This window comes from Pantherophis guttatus, chromosome 1 (genome assembly GCF_059756535.1).
Source record: "Pantherophis guttatus breed Tessera chromosome 1, ASM5975653v1, whole genome shotgun sequence".
NCBI lineage: Eukaryota > Metazoa > Chordata > Lepidosauria > Squamata > Colubridae > Pantherophis > Pantherophis guttatus.
In genome coordinates, this window is record NC_142063.1 from 176,701,795 (window position 1) to 176,724,688 (window position 22,894).

At 40.2% G+C, this 22,894-nt stretch overlaps 1 protein-coding gene across 7 annotated transcripts in view; it reads left to right on the plus strand.

Moving 5' to 3' along the window:
- The window catches only part of SPAG16 (sperm associated antigen 16), a 539,401-nt gene that overhangs the window by 57,769 nt on the left and 458,738 nt on the right, over nt 1–22,894 (plus strand). For all 7 annotated transcript variants that reach the window (XM_034433548.2, XM_034433564.2, XM_034433584.2 and 4 more), the window contains 2 exons: nt 17,240–17,388; nt 18,870–19,000. In XM_034433548.2, coding sequence (XP_034289439.2) covers nt 17,240–17,388; nt 18,870–19,000 — 280 coding nt within the window. The remainder of the gene's footprint in view (nt 1–17,239; nt 17,389–18,869; nt 19,001–22,894) is intronic.

A 22,894-nucleotide genomic window follows, 5' to 3' on the forward strand; every position in this document is an offset into this window, starting at 1 on the left:
TTTCCCTTTTATTAGGTTAAACATACCTAGTTCCCTTAACTGTTCATCCTGTTGGAAGAAATGTCCATCGGGGTTCAGTTCCAAGTGGGGAAAACGACACTGGAAACATGGAGACTGCTTGGAAACATGGTTTAATGGTGGACAGGAATCACATGGCTTGAGTTCCTGAGCAGAATCACAGGGGCATGTGTGAGCATGCCCCTGTTCCTGAGCAGAAAAAGGGGCAAGATGCTAGGAATGCCTTGTTTTTTGGGTTTTTTTTAAAATTATTTTTATTCAACATTTACATCTTTAAAATCTTAGTTACACTTTTGCAGCTTCCCAATACCGGCATTTTTAGTAATATCCAATTTATCTTTCAGCCAACTATATACATACACATTTTGTTTGTTACATACTTATTCATATAATCAATACGTTATATATACATACCTACTACCACTGGTGAAATGCTTTCGGTTCGGACCGGATCACACCGATTCAGAGAACCGGTAGCAAAAATCCCTGCGCGCCCCCACCCCCATGCCCAGCTGAGCCGCACGATCATCCGAGGCTTTTTTTTTTTTTACTTTTAAAAGCATTTTTCTACAACTTCTTCCACCGAAAAAATGCTTTTAAAAGTAAAAAAAAAAAGCCTCTGATGATTGCGCAGCTCAGCTGGGATCATCAGAGGCTTTTCAAAGCATTTTTTTCTGCAACCTCTTCAGCGGAAGTGGTGGTAAAAGAAATGCTTTGAAAAGCCTCTGCTTTTTTTCAGGCAACACAGCTGGGATTGTCAGAGAGGCTTTTAAAGCATTTTTTTCTGCAACCTCTTCAGCGGAAGAGGTGGTAAAAAAAATGCTTTGAAAAGCCTCTGATGATCCCAGCTGTGTTGCCTGATCGGCAGAGGCTTTTCAAAGCATTTTTTTTGCATTTGCAGAAAAAATGCTTTGAAAAGTTAAAAAAAAAAAGTTGGCCACGCCCACCCAGTCACATTACACCCCCCCACCAAGCCACGCCCACAGAACCAGTAGTAACAAATTTTACATTTCACCCCTGCCTACTACACATTAAATATAACATTCCATTATAATATCTTCTCTTATACTATACACTATCCATTAATTTTAGATTCCTTTTCCAGCCAATCATACCATCTGTTCCATGTTTCATAATAAATCGTTTCCTCTCTGTCCTTAAGTTCCATTGTTAATTTATCTGATTCTGCACATTCCAGCACCTTTTTTATAATCATCATGTTTGCTGGAGCATGTTATTGTTTTCAGTTTTGGGCAAATGAGATTCTGGCAGCCGTAATTATGTGGAGTATGAGGTATTGAATTTCTTTACTCATTTTTTCTTTTATAATCCGTAACAAAAGTAATTCAGGTTTCATATCAATTTTTTCCCCAGTCATTTCCTCCAACCATTTTTTAATTTTTAACCAGTAGTCTCTTGCTTTGGAACATGTCTACCACATGTGATAGTATGTCCCTTATGGATGATGACATTTCCAACAGTGCAGTAGATTGTTTAAAAACATCTTGGCCAATCTCGCCGGGAGTAAATGCCACCTATAAAACATTTTATAAATATTTTCTTTATAGGCGGCCGACAACGTCATTTTATAATTTGTTCCCCATATTTTCCCCCAGTACTCTAATTCTATGTTGAATCCAAAATTTTTCATCCAAATTATCATTGTTTCCTTCCCTGTTTCCTCCTTCACTTTGAATTTGAGGAGGCAGTTATATATTTTGGTGATTATCTTTTCATCTGTACCTGTTAATATTTTATCCATTTCTTTTTTTATTATTTTTTAAGACAAACAAACATTTAGTACATCATTCATTTCTTCCATGTGACATTTCGATGTTATCTTCAAAAGTTTCTTCTCTTCTCTACCTCCTTTACAAAGATTTTCCACTAATATATTATTCTAACTACAACCAATTTTTTACAATCTCTTTTAAAAACTTATTTGTAACTCTTTTCTAATCAATAGTAAAATTTGTTCCATATCTTAAAATATTCTGTATCTTTTCTTTCCCTTATCATCATAGTTAATCTATTCATTTCTGCACAATCTAAGATTTTTTTAATTACTTCTCCCTCCGAAGGTATATTCTCTGCTTTCCACTTTTGTGCATAAACAATCCTTGCTGCTGTTATTTCATGTATAATCAAATATATATTATTTTTACTAGTTTTCTCTGGTAAGATACCCAATAGGAATAGCTCTGGTTTTAAATCTATACGTTGTTGTATCATTTCCTCCATCCATAACTTAATTTTATTCCAATAGTTTTTCGCTTCAGGACATGTCCACCACATATGGTAATATGAACCTGGTAACTGGTGACATTTCCAACATTTAGCTGATTTATCTTTAAACATTTTTGCCAGTTTCTCAGGGGGCATATGCCATCTATAAAACATTTTATATAGATTTTCCTTATATGCAGTGGACATTGTTAATTCATAATTTCTTTCCCATAATTGTTGCCATTTATCCAATTCAATTGAATATCCAAAGTTTTTTGCCCAGGCTATCATTGTTTCTTTTACTTGTTCTTCGTCTAGTTCTATATTTAGTAAAAAAATTGTAACATTTTTAAATTAGTTTATCCTCTGTTCCCGTATCTTATCAAGCTCAGTCTTCTCTAAATAAAAACCCTGTAATTTAACATCTTTTTCATATCTTGTTTGTATGTGCACATACATATACCAATCCATTTCAATTCCCTGTTCTTCCAGTTCATGTTTCCTTTTCAAGTCCGCCTTATCTGTTAACAAATCTTTATATCTAACAATATTTCCAAGATTAAAAACGTTTGGGTGAATTAACTCTTCCATTGTTGATAATCATATTGGTATTTTCACATAATATTTGTCTCTAACTTTTTCCCATACCAATAATAATGCATTTCTTATATAATGTCTTTGAAAGTACTGTGTATCTTACTTCTACTATACCATAAAAAAGCATTACAACCCTGTTGTAAATCATACCCTTCCAATGTTAATAATCTTATATTTCTTAATTCAATCCATTCTTTCAACCATGTCAGTGCTGTTGCTTGATAATATAATTCCCAATTCGGGAATCCAAATCCTTCTCGTAATCTCGTATCCTGAAGCATTTTTAAACTTATTTTGGCTTTTTTGGCTTGCCATATAAATTTCCTTGTTACCATATTTAGATATTGAAAATAAGTCTTTTCAATTTTTATCGGTATTGTCTGAAATAGAAATAATAATCTTGGTAATATATTCATATTTATAATTGCTATCCTTCCCATAAGTGACAATTGAAGATTCTTCCATTTCTCATCCTTACCAATCTGGTTTCAGGCGTGGTCACAGCATGGAAACGGCATTGGTCGCCCTAGTAAATGATCTCTGGCGGGCCAGGGATGGGGGTTGTTCCTCCATCCTGGTCCTTCTTGACCTCTCAGCGGCTTTCGATACCATCGACCATGGTATCCTGCTGCAGCGGCTCGGGGAGATGGGGTTAGGAGGCACTGTTTTACAGTGGTTCTCCTCCTATCTCTCTGGTCGTCTGCAGTTTGTTTGGGCGGGGGGTCAGGGATCCTCCCAGAGGCCTCTCACTTGTGGGGTGCCTCAGGGATCAGTTCTCTCCCCTCTGCTCTTTAACATCTACATGAAACCGCTGGGTGAAATCATTCGTGGTTTTGGGGTGAGGTATCATCAATATGCTGATGATACCCAGCTTTACATCTCCACCCCTGACCACCCTAGGGATGCCTTTTCCGTGATGTCCCACTGCCTGGAAGCGGTGCGGGTTTGGATGCGGAGGAACAGGCTTAGACTCAACCCTTCCAAGACTGAGTGGCTGTGGATGCCAGCATCCTGGGATCTGGAAGTTCCATCTCTAACGATCGGGGGAGAAACTCTTGCTCCCTCTGATAGGGTCCACAACTTGGGTGTCCTTCTGGATTCTCGGCTGTCCTTAGAGGACCATCTGACGGCCGTAACCAGGGGGGCCTTCACACAGGAGCATCTTGTGCGCCAGTTGCGCCCTTTTCTAGACCGGGATACCTCGCCACGGTCACTCATGCCCTCGTTACCTCTAGGTTGGACTACTGTAACACCCTTTACATGGGGCTGCCCTTGGGATGCATCCGGAGGCTCCAGCTAGTCCAGAACGCAGCCGCACGGGTAGTTACGGGGGCGTCTAGATACTCCCGTGTAACACCTCTCCTGCGTGAGCTGCACTGGCTGCCGGTGGCGCTCCGGATACATTTCAAGGTGCTGGTGCTCACCTATAAAGCCCTTCATGGCTTAGGCCCGGGATACTTGCAGGACCATCTCCAGCCGCTCTCCCACCGTCCTGTGCGCTCTCACAGAGTCAGCCTCCTCGGGGTGCTGTCGGCCAAACAATGTCGGCTGACGGCCCCCAGGAGGAGGGCGTTCTCTGTGGGAGCCCCGACCCTCTGGAATGGATTGCCCACCGAGCTCAGGACAGCCCCTGACCTTCTTTCCTTCCGTCGCGAGCTGAAGACGTGGCTCTTTCGTCAACTCAACTGATCCGTTTGGGGATACACTGTTATAATTTTAAACTGTTTTTAATAGGGTTGTTGATTTTAATTTATTTCATTGTGATTTGTATTGGAATTTGTCATTTTGTAAGCCGCCTTGAGTCCCTAGGGAGTAAGGCGGCATATAAATCGCAATAATAAATAAATAAATAAATACACTCCTTCTTTCTTAAGATTCAATTACAGTTATCAGTCTTAAATATATATATATACACTACAATGAGATATATTATAAAATATTATAAATTGTAAATGTTATAAAAAGGTAACTTATAATTATGTTCACTCGTTGTATTTCTGACTTAACGTTCCAATACTCTCCAATGTTGTCTATTTGCCTTACAATTAAATCTAACTTTATATCACAATATGTGATATAGTCTTGTGATATATGTGATGTAGTCTTTTTTAGTTTTTTAGCTTTTAAATTGTCAATGGGTTTTAATTTGAATTGTTTTAAATTTGGGCCAAAGTTATGTAATTCTTTTAATAATTTTAAATTTTGTATTGGTATGTGTTTTAGTTCTGGCTGTGCACCACCCTGAGTCCACTAGGAGAAGGGTGGTATACAAATTGAATAAAATAAAATAAATAAATAAATAATATAGATCCGTGATGGTGAACCTATGGCATGCGTACCACAGATGGCACACAGAGCCATATCTGTGGGCCTGCAAGCGTTGCTCTAGCTCAGCTCCAGGGTGCATACGCGCGCCAGCCAGCTGATTTTTGGGTCTTCTGGGCCCACCGGAAGTCAGGAAACGGGCCATTTCTGGCCTCCGAAGGACCTCCGGGTGGCTGTTTTCACCCTCCCCAGGCACTAAGAAAGTCTCTGCAGCCTGGGGAGGGCAAAAAATGGGCCTACCAGGCCATTGATAACCTTTTTGGCATCACGTACCATGAGCGGGGGGAGCAGGGGGGGTCACAATTGCATGCAAGGGGCTGCTGGGTGCGGGGGGCATTGAATTATGGGTGTGGGTATGCATGCGCGCGACCACCCCGCACTTCCCCCACTTTTGGCACGCAATGGCAAAAAGGTTAGCCATCACTGATACAGGTTATAAATGTTTCAATAAATATATATGAATATCTGATTATAAATATTTCAGCGAGTATATAAATATAAATATGTTGATATATAAGTCTTATTTATTGCTTGGTAATCTTTTCCTCAATTAATTTTTTACTAACACCAAAGTTTCTTAAAAGTTTCTTCTAGACTGGTAGATTTGTAGACTGGTGTTATATGTCCATGTCTAAGATCATAATATCTTCTATTCTTCTTTCTCTCTGAGTCTTGTGTCTGGGGTTTTTTTTCTGACCTCTTCCTCCAAAATGTCTTCTGTAATCAAAACTGCCCAGTCACCTCCGTTGTCTGTAACACAGTTTCTAATCTGCCACCTCCAACGCATCGAGCATGACCAACATTTTCTCTTTTTTTTCCCAGAAACAGTCCCAAAAAATAGAAATTTCTAGTAATACAACAATCAAAACTCAATCCACTTGTTAGCTCCCACTCGCACGATCACTCCCCCCCCACTTTTTGACAGCTCATGATCTCTGCTCCCACCGCTGTCTCGCTGCTCTTGAAAACTCACTTTACCGCTTCTGTCTCGAGTCCTTTTATAATCCTTGAGAGTTTTCCCTTTCTGTCTCTTTTATTTCTCCTCTCACCGGTTCTTCAAGCTGCTTTCCATTGTTCTCTCCCTGTACCAATCATCGGGACATCATGCCTCTGGATCCGCCATTATCAAGCAGATTTCTTCCGTGTATATCCAGAGGGCTTCTCTTGCCGAATGGGAGCTCACACTACTCCTCGTTCGAACTCCAATGGAACCCCTCTACCTTGTCGATCTCTCCAAGATCCGACCTGCCGAAAAAGCCTCAAATACACGAAAAATCGGGTACGAACAAGCGGAGCCCCACTCGTTTGTCCCACTACAGCGTGACATCACCGCCAGATGTCCCCAGCGGGAGTGCCTTGGTTTTATGCCATCTGTTGTGCCCCACCTCAGAGTTTCTTGTTCCTGTATAAGAAATGTATCCTGATTGGTTGTGAGACTCCCAGGGGGCGGGGTCTTAGCTAACTTTGTAGGCTATCTCCCAAGCTTTCTTGAGCCTTGCCATGTGGTGAGTTTCTGTTGCTATTGTGTTGCAGATGATGGTCCATTGACAAAGGTGGGGGGAATGAGTGAACTGGTTCTGGCCTTAATGGCCCATTGACAAAGGGGGGAGGGGAACAGGGAGCAGCATTGTCTTTAAAACATGTTTCTCCATTTCTCATCCAGGAAATATAATATTCTGCCTTTCTAATATTTCCTAAAATATTTCATTCTTCTAGGAGAGGGGTGAGTGCTAACTTCCTACAATCCTATGATTTAGTCTGCAGACCCCTTATCATCTTTGTTGCTCTTCTTTGCATTCTTTCCAGGGCCTCAGCATCTTTTTAATATTGTAGTAACCAGAACTGGACAGAGTACTCAAAATATGATATCAGTAGTGTAGTATAAAGCAGTACTATCACTTCTTGTGATCTTGATGCTATCCTTCTATTGATGCATCCTGGGATTGTGTTAGCTTTTTTGGTAGCTGCAGAACACTGCTGGCTCATACTTAAGGGGTAGTACACTAGTACACCTAGATCCCTGTCAGTTACTACTGTTGAGCCAGGTACCATCTATTTTGCACCTAAATCCAGGACCTTTTCTCACAGCTGAACTGTATCTTGTTGGATAGGACCAATGCACAAGTTTGTCAAGATCCTTCTGAATCTTGAGTTTGTCTTCCTATCACAACTAAAAAATTAATGGGAGACTTTATCTGCTAGATTTTGATTAATTTAGTCACTCATCTTCTGAGGGATACCACCTGGGGGCATTTGGTGGTATGTTGTCACTAGAGCATATTCAGAGAAATTATTTGATCCCATTCTTGCCATAAAGTATATTCACTACTTTCTGCTGTTACTCTAGGACAACAGAGCTGAAAGGAGACATAATGTGACCCATTCATCATATAGGGGAGTAAGGACAGAAGAATTTATTTATTTATTTATTTATTTATTTATTTATTTATTTATTGAATTTCTATACCGCCCTTCTCCCGAAGGACTCAGGGCGGTGAACAGATTAAGATTTCATATACATTTAATTTTTTTTTTTTATATAAACAGTAAATAATAAATTGAGTCAACTTGGTGTATCTGCTAAGATCTTGGCATAGAATTTAGATGCTTATGCTAGCCCTGCTTGTTGAAACAGAAAGGTCTTCAGGGCACATCGGAAAGTGCGAAGATCTGGGATTATTCGTATTCCAGGGGGTATTTTGTTCCAAAGAGTAGGTGCCCCCACAGAGAAGGCTCTCACCCTTGGAACTACTAGATGACATTGTTTTAATGATGGTACTATGAGTAGGCCTACTCTGTGAGAGCGTATTGGTTGGTGGGAGGTTATTGGTTGCAGCAGGTGGTCTCGTAAGTACTCAGGTCCTAAGCCATGGAGCACTTTAAAGGTAAGAACCAACACCTTGAAGCGCACTTGGAAGGTCACCGGAAGCCAGTGCAGCTCGCGTAGAAGAGGTGTTACATGTGAGCGCCAAGTTGCTCCCATAATTACTCGCGCGGCCGCATTCTGGACCAGTTTGAGCTTCTGGGTGCACTTCAAGGGGAGCCCCATGTAGAGAGCATTGCAGTAGTCAAGTCGGGAAATGACGAGGGCTTGAGTGACTGTGCGTAATGAGTCCCGGTCTAGAAAGGGACGCAATTGGCGAATCAGGCGAACCTGATAGAAAGCTCCTCTGGCCACGGCTGTTATATGATCTTCTAAAGACAGTCGTGCATCCAGGAGGATGCCTAAATTGCGAGCTTTCTCTGCGGGGGTCAATGACTCGTTCCCAATAGTTAGTGATGGGACTAACTGGCTGTACCGGGACGCCGGCAGCCACAGCCACTCAGTCTTGGAAGGGTTGAGTCGAAGCCTGTTTCTCCCCATCCAGACCCGTACGGCCTCAAGGCACCGGGACATCACTTCAAGGGCATCATTGGGGTGGTCTGGGGTGGAGATGTACAGCTGGGTGTCGTCAGTGTACAGATGGCACTGCACCCCAAAACCATGGATGATCTCACCCAGTGGCTGCACATAAATGTTGAACAGGAGAGGCGAGAGGACCGACCCTTGCGGTACCCCACAAACCAGGTGCCTTGAGGTCGACCTCTGCCCCCCAGCCAACACGGACTGCGACCGGTTGGAGAGATAGGAGGAGAACCACTGTAAAACAGTGCCTCCCACTCCCAACCCCTCCAACCGGTGCAGCATGATACCATGATCAATGGTATCAAAAGCCGCTGAGAGATCTAATAGGACTAGGATAGAGGAACATCCCCTATCCCGAGCCCTCCAGAGATCATCAACCAAAGCAAGCCGGACTGGAAGGAGTCTAGATAGACAGCTTCATCCAGGTACTCGGCTTCGTGCTTCTAGGAGCACGAAGCCGAGAACACCAGCCTGAAGATGACGAATGAGACTTTGTCGAAACGTTACCAAGACACCTCCAATTTTACGCGGGAGAAAACCCGAATAACCAAAGACCTACATACAAACACCCGCGAAAACCTCAGAATATATATATATATACACACACACACACACACACACACACACATACACATATACATACATACATACATATATATATATATATATATATAATGCTTAAGTAATTCGTAAAGTTTATAAACTATTATTGAAAGTGTATTTGAAAATATATATGTTAAGAGAAAGTTAAAGAAAAAGATGTATTAGTCTAAAGAAACATCTAAAAGATGTATACAAGAAGAAAAAAATTCTTCTACGAGGGTAACTTGGAAGAGTGATATAAATTTAATGAGTTAATTGGAGTTGGTTGGTATTTTATTGCTTTGAAAGTGAACTTTAAAGTATGTATGCTAAGAGGAAGTTTAAAAAGATGTATTAGAATTTTTTAATGTTATAAATGTTTTTAAAGAAAGCTTAGTGTTTTAAAATGGTTGAGAAAAATATTTTTTTCCTTTAAGGTTAAAAAATCTAAAAGAATACAGTGAATTTTGTTAATATAAATGGTGATAGTTTATAAAGATTATTAAGTGCAAATAGAAATACATTATTTCAACAGCAAGGAAGATAAAGCTGTAATGGTTAAATTGATTGTCCTATTCAAAGAGGATATATTTATGTTTTTTATTTGGATATCACTTCTGGATTTTGTGCTTTTGAGGGGAAAAAATGAAACTTTGACTTTGGTTTTGCTGATTAAATAGTTTTGTTGTTATAGAAATGGCTAGTTATATACTAATGTGTAAAAGTAAAAAGTTGAGGTTGTAATGTTGCTATCTTGTATTGTGCCAAAAAGAGTCGGAAGTCAACACCTTTTTCTTTCTTCCCTTGTACCTCATATTTTCCTCTCTTCCTTTTCCCTTCCCTTCCTTTCCCTTCCCTTCCCTTCCCTTCCCTTCCCTTCCCTTCCCTTCCCTTCCCTTCCCTTCTCTTCCCTTCCCTTCCCTTCCCTTCCCTTCCTTTCCTATTTTTATTTTTCTTTGTATTTTATACATTGATAAAACAATAAAAGTTATATATAAAAAAGAATTTTTTTAGAAATAAAAATTAAAATAAGCAAGAAAATAGTAAGAGAATACCTGTCTGATGTTGATGAATATAAATCATCGAGACCTGATGAATTACATCCCAGAGTTTTAAAGGAGTTGGTAGATGTCATTTCAGAACCATAGTACCATATCTTTAAAAAAAGTCCTAGAACACTGGTGAACTACCAGAGGATTGGAAAAGACCTGATGTGGTTCCCATCTTCAAAAAATAACCAGACCCAGGAAACTATAGACCAGGGGTCCTCAAACTAGGGCCCATGGGCCGGGTATGGCCCACTGACATAATGTATCCGGTCTGCACAGTGGTGGGATTCAGCCCCACTCCCTGCCCTGCCCCCTGCCCCACCACTCCCACCCACTCCTTGCCTGGCTGGCTTTTCCTGGCTGACAGGGGCCCGGGGAAGAGGTGCCTCACCTGCTGCAGCTGCCAGAGGGGGGGACAGCCAGAGACTGCAAGGTCCCTGTCTGGCAACAGGGACTCTCCAGCTGGCCCTCCAAGAAACAGGCAAGGTGGTGGCAGCACTTGCATCGGCAGCAGGCAGAGGGGTGGGGGCGGGTGAGGCACGTGATATGGATCACACGCCTGCTCCATCCCATGTGGCTGGGATAAGGCCAGGCGTGAAATGCTCCCGGTTCGGACCGGATCGCCCAATCTGGTAGCGATGACAACGGGTGGTTTGGAGAACCGGCAGCAAAAATCCCTGCCCCCCCCCCATGCCCAGCTGAGCCGCACGATCATCAGAGGCTTTTTTTTTCTTTTAAAAGCATTTTTCTACAACCTCTTTGGCCAAAAAAATGCTTTTAAAGGTAAAAAAAAAAAGCTGAAGAGGTTGTAAAAAAAAATGCCTTTAAAAGCCTCTGTCGATCCCAGCTGAGTTGCCTGATCGTCAGAGGCTTTTAAAAGCATTTTTTTCCTGCAACCTCTTAAGGTTGCTGAAAAAATACTTTTAAAAGTAAAAAAAAAAGTTGGCCATGCCCACCCAATCACATTACCCCCCCCAAGCCACGCCCACAGAACCGGTAGTAACAAATTTTATATTTCACCACTGGACAAGGCATGCGGTTGTCCGATGCATCCAGCCCGCGGGACTGCATTCCGCTCCCCTGTACCTTAGGCTGCGGCCACTGCGCGTGGGGAAAACCGGGATTGCGTTCCTCCCCCCCATCTCTGCTGGGCCTGGGCAACCAGGGCTCCGATGGGGATCTGGCTTTCCCCACTCTTGGTGGCCACAGCCTAATGGACCTGTGCAAGCTGCTGACAGCCTCAGTGGTGCGCGAGAGGAACACGCCTTTCTAACTGGCCTCTTTGCCTCGTTCAGGCTGCATGGGTCTGCTGAGTGGTGGCGGACTTGCCACTCAGGGGCTGCCAGGGGTAGAGACCCCCAATGATGTGCCTCCTTCACTGGAGCTGTTCGGCAGGGAGAGCAGCACTCTGCCCTGTCCTGCGAGGCAGCAGCTCCACAATGTTTTCAGGGCGCTGCCTGAGTGATGCAGCTCCTTCAGATGGAGCCCCGAGGGTGCAGTCCCTTCCCTGGACTTAAGGCAGCCTTCTGCCTTGCCGCCCCACCCCCACCCTGCTGAATCTCCATTCCAAGCTCGTGCACCTGTTGACAAAGTGGGACTGGTGAGACGCGAGCGAGCTAGGGAGTGGACACAGCAACAGCCGCCGCCTTCTCCCCCCCGCCATTTGGCTGCCCGTCTTTCTCCTGCTCGGCTGCCTGAAGGAGGACAACCACCTCCGCCACTGGACAGGGAGGTGGGAAGGGCTGGATGGCTAGCAGATCAGCGCTGCTGAGCCCCCATCTTGGGGCTTCCTTGTTACATCCACTCCGAGCGATCCCTGCCTGGTCTGATTCTGCCTGCCAGATGTGCAGAGCCCTTGCCTGAGCCTGTTGCGCAGGTTCAACAGGTGCTGAGGAAGCTCCGGCCAGTGAGATTCCAAAAGCAGATTGAGACTGCCGCAATGCGAATGGAATGGGATTCAGCAAATTTTCTCTTCCTCACCCCTATTTGCTCTTGTAGGAGCCGTCTCTTTCCTGAAAGAGAGATAGGAGGGAGAGGGGGAATGGAATGGAATGGAATGGAATGGAATGGAATGGAGCAAGCTTTCTCTTCCCCACCCCCATTTGCTCTTGTAGGAGCTGTCTCTTTCCTGACAGATGGGAGGGAGAGAGCGAATGGAATGGAATGGAATGGGATTCAGCAAGGTTTGTCTTCCCCACCTCATTTCCTCTTCTAGGAGACAGAGAGAGGGAGGGAGGGAGAGGGGGAGGGAGGGAGGGAGAGAGAGAGAGAGAGAGAGATAGATATGGATGAATGTCGATTGTAACATCCTTGGGGCTGAGAAGAATTGCTGCAAAACTGAGTTTTCTGAAGTGGACCACTAGACTTGTAAACAACTTAAAAAATGATCTAGTAAAAAGAAAAGTCAAACAAAAGCAAATAAAACACTCCCAGGAGGAAAACAAATTAAAGTTTCATTTGTGTGTATTATTTAATGGACTGCTAAATTGGCAAAATGGACTGCTAAATTGGCCGCGCCCACCCAGCCACACCCACCCAGTTACATGACCACCTAGCCACGCCCACCCAATCACATGGACACCTAGCCATGCCCACCCAGTCACATGGGGCCCCCCAACCACACCCACCTAGCCAGTCCGGGCCCCCAACAGTTTGAGGGACCCTGAAGTGGCCCCCTGTTCAAAAAGTTTGAGGACCCCTGCTACAGACCAATCAGCTAACATCAATACCTGGGAAGATACTGGAAAAAACAATAAAAACCGATCTGTGAACATTTAGAAACAAATAAGGTAATAACTACTAGCCGGCACAGGTTTGTTAAAAACAGATCATGCCAAACCAGTCTTATTTCATTCTTTGACAAAGTGACTAAATTAGTAGACAAGCGAAATGCTGTGGCCATGGTATATTTAGACTTCAACAAGGCATTTGACAAAGTAGACCACACCCTACTTCTTGGTAAGCTAGAAAAATGTGGTTGAGTTGTCCTTAACGGTAGTACGCCTACATGGAGGGAAGTAAGCAGTGGGGTACCACAAAGTTCCGTCTTAGGGTCAATGCTCTTCAATATCTTCATAAATGGACTTCCGGTTTGGTGTCGCGGCGAGACAGTCGGGAAATTAGCGGGCTCCGATGAGCCCTGTGAAAACCCCGGCTGACGAACTGCCGCCAATGGGTCTTCGGACCAGAACCGTCCTGCAGGGATGGGGAAGAAAGAGAGGCACCTCGGACAACCAAGAGGAACAGGCAAGTTCCTCGAAGGTCAGAGGGAACTCTCTGTGACTCGGCGGGGGGCGGCAGCCATGGCGGCTGCCAAGAAACTGGGACAACCGGATCAAGTAATGAGCAGGAGGAAAGTGGAATGGAACAGAGTTTTTCGAAGCTGGGTGAGTGACAGCCAACCCAGGCTTGTAATAACATCAAAGGAAACATCTTTTAACTACAAAACCCCTAGCGATAAAATAGCGGCTAAGGAGCACGGGGGCAAAGAAGATTTTGAAACGTAACTTTAAAGATACAAAGTCCCGATAGAAAATTGACTCATGAGTAAAACTAATTGAAAATGTTAAACATTGAGACATGGTCAAAGGATTGGAAAGAATTTAAATTTGGACTGGACTTTAAAAAAAAGATTTGATACTTTTAAAACTAAAAAGAAAAAGAGAAGCCAAGTAAGACTGTTATGTAACAAACAAAATGGATACTTGTTGAACAATTGGAAATTGTGGATTACAGAGAGACACATTCTGGAGTAAAAAGGAACATTGCAATTTGTTTTTTTGTTTTGGAAAATCATGAACTTTACAGATAACAACCGTGAGAATTTGTGGAGGATGATTTCTTTGTCTGCAGGCGGCTTGACTTGGGGGGGGGGAAGAAAAGGGGAAACCACAATGGAACTCTTATAATTGGGATAACATCAACTTAAAAAGAATAAAATTGTGCAGGAATTAGAGAAGAAACAAACTGATGTATTTGACTTGGAATGGAAATAAGAAAAATAACTAAAATGATACATGGAGGACAAAATTTGAGGACATTGAAGCTGAAATGAAATATACGCAAGCAGACAAGAAAATGAAGAAACAAGACACAACAGCTGAAAATAAAGAAGACAAAGACAACGTGATTAAATATGAATAAGTAATGTACAGGTGGATAGTAATAATAAAAAGGAGGTTTTTATTTCATTTCATTTCATTTTATTAAATTTGTATACTGCCCTACTCCCGAAGGACTCAGGGCGGTGAACAGGCACGAAATAAAACACATAAATACAAAAGTTAAAACATGATTAAAACCCAATTAAATAATTTTTGCCCGAGACAATTTAAAACTCCCAATAATTTAAAATGAATTAAAATTTGAGTTTAAAAATTTAAAAGAAGGGGAAAAAATTAGGCCAGGCCGGCCTGCTGGAATAGGAGTGTCTTCAAAGCACAGCGGAAAGTGCGCAGATCCGGGATCCTCCGTATCTCCGGGGGGAGCTCGTTCCAGATAGTAGGTGCCCTCACAGAGAAGGCCCTCCCCCTAGGGGCCACCAGTCGACATTGTTTGGCTGACGGCACCTGGAGGAGCCCCTCTCTATGAGAGCGTACCGGCCGGTGGGAGGCTGTTTGTGGTAGTAGGCGGTCCCGTAAGTAGCCAGGTCCTAAACCATGGAGCGCTCTAAAGGTGGTAACCAAAACCTTGAAGCGCACCTGGAAGACCACCGGGAGCCAGTGCAGCTTGCGCAGGAGAGGTGTCACACGGGAGCGCCACGTTGCTCCCATAACCACCCGCGTGGCCGCTCTCTGCGCCAGTTGGAGCCTCTGGGTGCTCCTGAAGGGGAACCCCATGTAGAGAGTGTTACAATAGTCATGCGATTAGAGACGATATTGTGAATAACAATAGTTATAAAGATGATTACACTGGGATTAACAGTGAAAGAATTGGGGAATATGGGGTAAAATAGAAAAGTCCAGGACTTTGATTTATAAAATAACTATATTAAGATTAATAATGGTTAATAGAAATATGAGAAGAATATGTTACAGATACTAAAAATTGAAATATGGATGGAAGCTATAATATATGAGAAATAGACTATGCTAAAAGAAAATATATCAATGGACATAATGAATCAATGTTTATTAAGATGGTACATGGTATTATTTGAGAATAATTGATGACTATAAAAACTGGGATATTGTTTAAATACCTATAACAATTGCAATAATTTGAATATTTTCAATAACTTTAATATTTTAATATTTTCAATGTTTTTGATAATATATCTATCTAAAAAGAAAAGAAGATTGAAATAATATAGGACTATGAATTACAAATAAGAATTACTTAAACTGGTTTTTTATATAAATGATATGGTTAAAGAGACAGAATTGTGGGAAATGATTGAAATTGTATTGTAGTTTTATTTGAATTAAGAACTATGTTTCAATATTAAATTGCTATATTTTTGGGATTAGAGATAGGATCTAAACTTGATGAAGTAATAAGGAAATAAAGATTTAATGAGCATTACATGAAGTAATAATAAATGTGGGGAAGTTTTAGAAAGGGAAATAAGATTTTGAAATATAAACATGTGTGACCTGTATTGTTAATTGTGAGGATTTAGGCTAAGAATTGTGAAATGTATTATGAGTTATTAATTGAATTGAGATTTAAAGTGAGTTAATAGAAGGGTAATTGTTTTGATTAAATAAATAAGAGTAAACTTTTTATAAGATGGTAATAGAGGAGATAGGTGATTTAAGATTGAGTATTGTTAATAGTGAGGATTTAGGTTAAAAATTGTGAACTGTATTATGAGGTATTAATTGAATTAAGATTTATGGGGGGTTAATAGAAGGGTAATTGTTTTGATTAAGTAAATTTGAATAAATCTTTTTAAGATGGTATTAGTTGAGATAGGTGATTTAAGATTAAGAAATAAGTATTATGGCAAAATAGAATGTATAAAATTTTATTAAAGATGATAAAAAATTGTATAAATTGACGACCGGGCTCTGTTCCAAAAAGATGTAATTTGTGTGCTAAGAAAAATAAAAAATAAAAACTTTTTGCAAAAAAAAAAAAAATCTTCATAAGTGGCTTAGATAAGGGAATAGAAGGGGAATTTGCAGATGACACTAAGCTAGCAGGAATAGCGAACACCCCAGAAGACAAGCTCAGGATCCAAAAAGATCTTTGCAGACTTGAACAATGGGCCCTATCCAACAACAGAAAATTTAATGTGGAGAAAAGCAAGGTTTTACACCTAGACAGGAAAAAGCAAAGGCACAAGTACAGTGTAGGTGAAACCTAGTTCAAAAACAATAACTATGTGAGGGATCTTTGAGTCCTAGTGGACGATCACTTAAACATGAGCCAGCAGTGTGTGGCAGCAGCCAAAAAAGTTAATACAAGGTTTTTGAAAAAGACTGGATAACCACCTATCTAAAATGGTATAAGGTCTCCTGTTTGAACAGGGGGTTGGACTAGAAGACCTCCAATGTCCCTTACAGCTCTATTCCGATTGATTGATTGATTGATTGATTGATGAGTTATATTCTGTAATACATCTGTTGTAGATATTGCCATGTTGTGGCAATATACCTATAATATATTTTGAGGTTCCACTATTATTAAGCTTTATTTAGCTTTCCTTTTATAGTTTTTAATAATGAGTATTGCTTTATTATGTATTAATTATCTGTTCTTTATTGTGAGAGTCACTTGATTGTGAGATGGAGAGCTACATAAAACTGACAAACAAACAAACAATCTCATTTTTCCTAGTTAGGTACTGAAATCAAGATTAGATTACGTTCTGAATAATTGGATTTATAGTACCTATTTAGATCTCAATACAACTTAGGTTTTCTATAATTTGATGGAACAGAAATTACAATTTCTATTGTGGTTTACCATTCTGGGGGAAAAAAAGTTCTGCTAAATGGGTAGTATAAAAAGAAGTTCTTAAATAATTGCAATAATGTTCTTTCTGTTAAATTTCTATACTTCTCTGTAATAAATTGTCTGTGCCTTATAGTTGGTCATTGGTGTGATAGAGAGGCTGGATTAGTGGGACCTTCCCAACGAGCACTTAGACAAGCCAAGGAACAGAAAGTGCATTCTGCCGTTAATGTACATGATTCAGCCAAAGATCCAGCAAAACAGATGAGCAAGAAATATCCAAAGGTACAGATGTTCTTATTTATATATTTATTTTACAAGTTTATAAGGCTACCCAATGAGTCCGGACAAGACATAATAAATACAATCCAATACAATTAAAGTAAAGAAAAAACCACCAAACACCATAAAAAGTAACCATTAAAATCAGTGGTGGGATTCAACTGATTTGCACCACTTTGGCTGAACCGGTCGTTAAATTGCTGGCTGGCCCCACCGGGAGCCTGCTCCGCCCCTTCCAGAAATCCCCACGTGCCCCGTTTTTTTTTTTTTTTAATTTGATTTATATGCCGCCCTTCTCCGAAGACTCAGGGTGGCTTACAATGCGTTAAGCAATAGCCTTCATACTTTTGTATATTTATACAAAGTCAGCTTATTGCCCCCACAATCTGGCTCCTCATTTTACCTACCTTAGAAAGGATGGAAGGCTGAGTCAACCTTGAGCCTGGTGAGATTTGAGCTTGGAGTAATTGCAGGCAGCTGATGTTAATAACAGTGCTTTAGTCTGCTGCGCTACAGGGCTCCCAGGTAAGTGCAGGGAGGCCTACTAGGCCCAAAACGGGGCACGGGGGTGGGTGCAGTGTGGCCACGCCCACCCAGCCGGTCATTAGGGCAGAGAACCAGTTGTTAAATTATTTGAATCCCACCACTGATTAAAATATAACCTATTTTATATATATAACCACCCACCCATTATAACCCAAAGCCTAGGAAAAGAGGAGGCTTTCAGAGCTCTTTTAAACAACTGGAGCCAGATATATCAAGAGTGGTGGTGGTAGTGGTATTCCAGTAATAAATTTAGAATTTTTTTTTTTAATTTGATTTATATGCCGCCCTTCTCCGAAGACTCAGGGCGGCTTATAATGTGCTCAGCAATAGCCTTCATCCTTTTGTATATTTATACAAAGTCAGCTTATTGCCCCCACAACTGGGTCCTCAATTTACCTACCTTAGAAAGGATGGAAGGCTGAGTCAACCTTGAGCCTTGGCGAGATTCGAACCCTGCAGTAATTGCAGGCAGCTGGTCTTAATAACCAGCTTAATAACAGGGTGCCTTAAACTGCATGATTGCTAGCTGCAACTGCCCACACAAGTAGGTGTGGAATTAGAAGTAGTATAGATAGCCACAAATATTTTACCAATAGGATTAACTACCTTTGAAGGTCTAACAGGACCAAGAGGGGTGCACTCGGTCCATCCGAGATCAGATATATGTAATCTAGGCAATATTTATTAAAAAAGCCTGTTGGGTCAAGGGCCGTTGATCTTGCTACGGCGATCTTGCGAGACCTGGCCATGGAATGGAGTGTATGGGTTTTTAATGTTTTCTTTTAAAAAATTTTTACGGGATATTGTTCGCATTGTTTTTTGCTGTAAGTTGCCTAAAGTCCCTAGGGAGTTGGGCGGCATAGAAATGCGACTAATAAATAAATAAAAAATAAATAAATTAGTTAATTTTAATTTTTCTTACTCTATTTTGATTTAAGGATTCAGAATTTCCTGAAGGTATCCAAGTAAATCCATACCTTGCTTGTGCAAAAAAATGTGTGCGGCCATTGAAGTCTGGAATATATAGACTGAGCAACACATTGAAAGTTCATGATTTAGCAGTGACCTGGTAGGAGTTCTTAAACATTTCTTAATGATTTCATTTTATTGTTTAGCATTATAAATAAATATTTGCTTATTATTGGTTATCTAGCAATGTCAATACAATGATTTATATACATGATTTTTATAACAATGTTACATTAGGCAAAGTAACCTTGAAGAAATTATGCCATCTGAAATCAATTTAAACAATAAAGCAGTATTCTTCCTTGCAGTTGAGAATATAGAGGATGAATGTTGGAACTTAGGTCTTGGAAATAGGAGCCCTTTTGTTTCTTTTGCAAAAGATTTTATATTCTTTAAAATGTAAAACACCTGTCTATCTCTCAGTTATGACAATATTTCACATTTAATCACTCCTCTAAGTTATACATTACAATTACTTTGTAATTTATCACTGAAGATTTCTACAGTTCAGATTAAGAGCACGTTTAATAGAGTTTTCTGCCTTTCTTTGTCTACTGACTCACAATTTCTTTCTTAATGCCATTAAAATCATTTGTACTTGAAGGGGAGAATAAAAAAATTAAGTACTTGGGAGGGAGCACTGCGCGTGTTGCCTGGAATTGCTGAATGAAAGACAGGATGGAAATTTTGTAAATAATATAAATGTGAATTTAAAAGAAAAGGCCTACGCAATATTATCATTTTATTATGTCAGCTTTTCACAAAACAGTTTTGTTTGGTCACAGAACAGTGATATGAAAGCAATGGCTATTTTACCTGCCATTAAGGAACCAGGGAGGAAGGACAGTTGACTGTTTTAGCTATCAAAACTAGACTAAACAGATAGTAGCTAGATCCTATGGCAGTTGTTCTGATCAATCTTTGGTTCACCTCAGTAATTTAGTAGTTTTTGTTATTTCTGTTCTTATGTTACTTTTGGTCTCTTTGGTATTCTAGATATTTATTGCATTTTATTTTCTTGTTCCTTACTTTATATTCCTACAAAATGTAAGTCTCCCACAGTCTCTTTTCGTGAAGTGGATAAATAAACCTAATAGACAAATAAACTCATTCATTCATTGTTCACTCTTTCTATCCCAGGACATACAATTTCATCTAAAGCTGTTTCTTCTGAATTTTTGTTTCTAATTTTGTTTCTAAGAGCCGTGGTTAAAATGCAGTATTGCAGCTCTTTCTGTTGATCACCAGCTAACAGCAGTTTGGCAGTTCAGGTCTCACTGGCTCAAAGTTGACTCAGCCTTCCATCCTTCCGAGGTCAGTAAAATGAGGACCCAGATTGTTGGGGGCAGAATGCTGACTCTGTAAACCGCTTAGAGAGAGCTGTAAAACACTAAAGCGGTATATAAGTCTAAGTGCTATTGCTATTGCTAATCATCACAGAATTTAGTTTAATGCCCTCTTTATCAATTTTATCATGGCTGGGCCCAAAACATGTTATCAAATTTGCATAATGCATTCACTCTGAAGCTTAGTTTTCTTTTTCCAGAAAATGGAGATTATTGACCCATAAACCAAATTATTCAAACACCAATTTTTGTCCACAAACATTCAAATGCATTTTGTAGAGTATATATATATTTATTTTGTGTTGTTAACATTCCCAATATCCTATTTAAAAAACCCTTTGGCTCTCTTGTGAGATATAGTAAAATTACCGCTACAGTTCAGCTACCATTTTCAAGCAGGAGAATAATAATGCTACATCTATTGCAAGTTATGCATTGGCATTGCATTCGGTACAATTAAAATGACCAATCTGAGGCCTTCAGTACAATCAAAGTGACCAATCTGAGACATCTTGAAAACAATGAAATTATTGGAAATTTTATTGAATTTATAAACATATATAAATTAACATTTCCATTAATATCGGATGTGCAGTGTTTATACATATGTACAAAATATATACCTGGTGTCATTTAGGCTACTTTTTGCTTTTATTTAACACACCTTTTTCTCTTCCTTTCACTCTATCATTCATCCATTCATACCACCTTCCCCACACGGTATAGTATTCTGAATTTTCATCATCGTTTATTTCATGGGTTAGTTTGGTCATCTCTGCGCACTCCAGTATTTTCCTAGTTATAAGTTCTTCTGGTGGCTGGGTTTTCTCTTTCCAATATTGTGCGTAGGCCAATCTAGCAGCTGTAATTATATGTATTGTTAAATGATTCTTTTCCTTTCCATATGGCTTCTTTACTATTCCCAGGAGAAATATTTCCAGTGTCAATTCAATGTCTTCCCCAATTATTTCTTTAGCCATCCCCTAATCTTACTCCAATATCCTTTTGCTTCAGGGCATGTCCACCACATGTGAAAGAAGGTGTCTTGACCATAGCCACATTTCCAGCAGTTGGGGTGTATGTTAGGATACATCTTTGCTAGCCTAGCCGGGGCTAAATACCACCTGTGGAGCATTTTATAATGGTTTTTCCTTATATGTCGCGGCTCTGGTCAATTTAAAGTTCTTATTCCATGCCTCTTCCCATTCATTAAAATTTATGTCGTGTCCAATATTTTTCTCCCATGCACTCATTTGGTTCTTTGTTATATCCTCAGCTCTATCTTCATCTAATAAATAATTGTATAATTTAGCCACAATCTTTTTACCTGTTCCCATCAGGACTTTATCCAGCCCATTATATCCTAGTTCTAAACCGCATTGTTCTTTGTCTTTCTGATACCTGGATTTTATTTGTAGATAGGTCCACCAATCTAAATTTATTCCTTCCTCCCTCAAGGCATCGTTAGATTTAAGATTTCCTCCTTCATCTAAGATGTCTTTATACTTACACATTTTCTCCATTCCCCATCTATTGGGATAGATCAAGGCCTCCATCGTGGAGAGCCATCTTGGGACTTTTTAATAATATCTCTGCCTAATTCCAGTCCATGTTTGTATCAATGAATCTCTAATTTTATGTCTATGGAAATATGTTTTCTTATTCTTCTCTGTGTCCCATAGATATGCGTGCCACCCTCTTTGCAGATCGTGGCCTTCTAGGGTTAAAATCCTCTTATTTTCCAGGGTGGCCCAATCTCTTATCCAAACTAGCTTAGTTGCCCTATAATATGTTTCCCAATCGGGAAGTCCAAATCCTCCTATATCTCTTTTATCCTTTAAAATTTTAATAGAGAACCTCGGCTTTTTCTCCTCCCATACAAATTCCCTAATAATTTTGTTTAGTTCTGAAAAAAATTTTTTATCTAAGTTCACCGGTATATTTTGATATAGAAATAGTACTTTGGGGAAGATGTTCATCTTAATAGCGGCTAAACTGACAATTTTATTTTCTTCCATCTATCCAGGTCTTGTTTCATTTTCCTAATTAAAGGGGTATAATTATCATCTTTTAAGGACGAACACCTTGTGGTTATCCAAATTCCTAGATATTTTATTTTTTTAACAACCTGTAGTCCCAGCAGTTCTTCTATCTCTTTCTTCTGTACCTCGGTTACATTCTTGGTCAATATTTTGGTTTTAGTTTTGTTCAATTTAAAGCCTGCCACCTCTCCATATTTGCCCAATTCCTCTAGCACTTTTTGTCCCTATTCTATAGGGTCTTCTAAGATTAAGGCTACATCGTCCACAAATGCTTGCATTTTATAAACCTCTTTCCTAATCTTTAAACCTTTTATTTCTTCGTTATTTCTGATTTTCCGTAGCAGGACTTCTAGGGCCAAAATAAACAATAATGGTGACAGGGGGCATCCTTGCCTTACCCCCTTTCTAATCTGGAATGTTTTTGTCCTGTCTCCGTTTACTAGAATGCTCGCCTTTTGATTATCATAGATAGTTTTTATCATCTTTTCAAAATTTGTTCCAAATTCCATTACCTCAATTTGTTTAATCATAAATTTCCAATTTAAATTATTGAATACCTTTTGGGCATCTACAAAAACTAAGGTCATCTGTTTTTCGGGGTGTTCT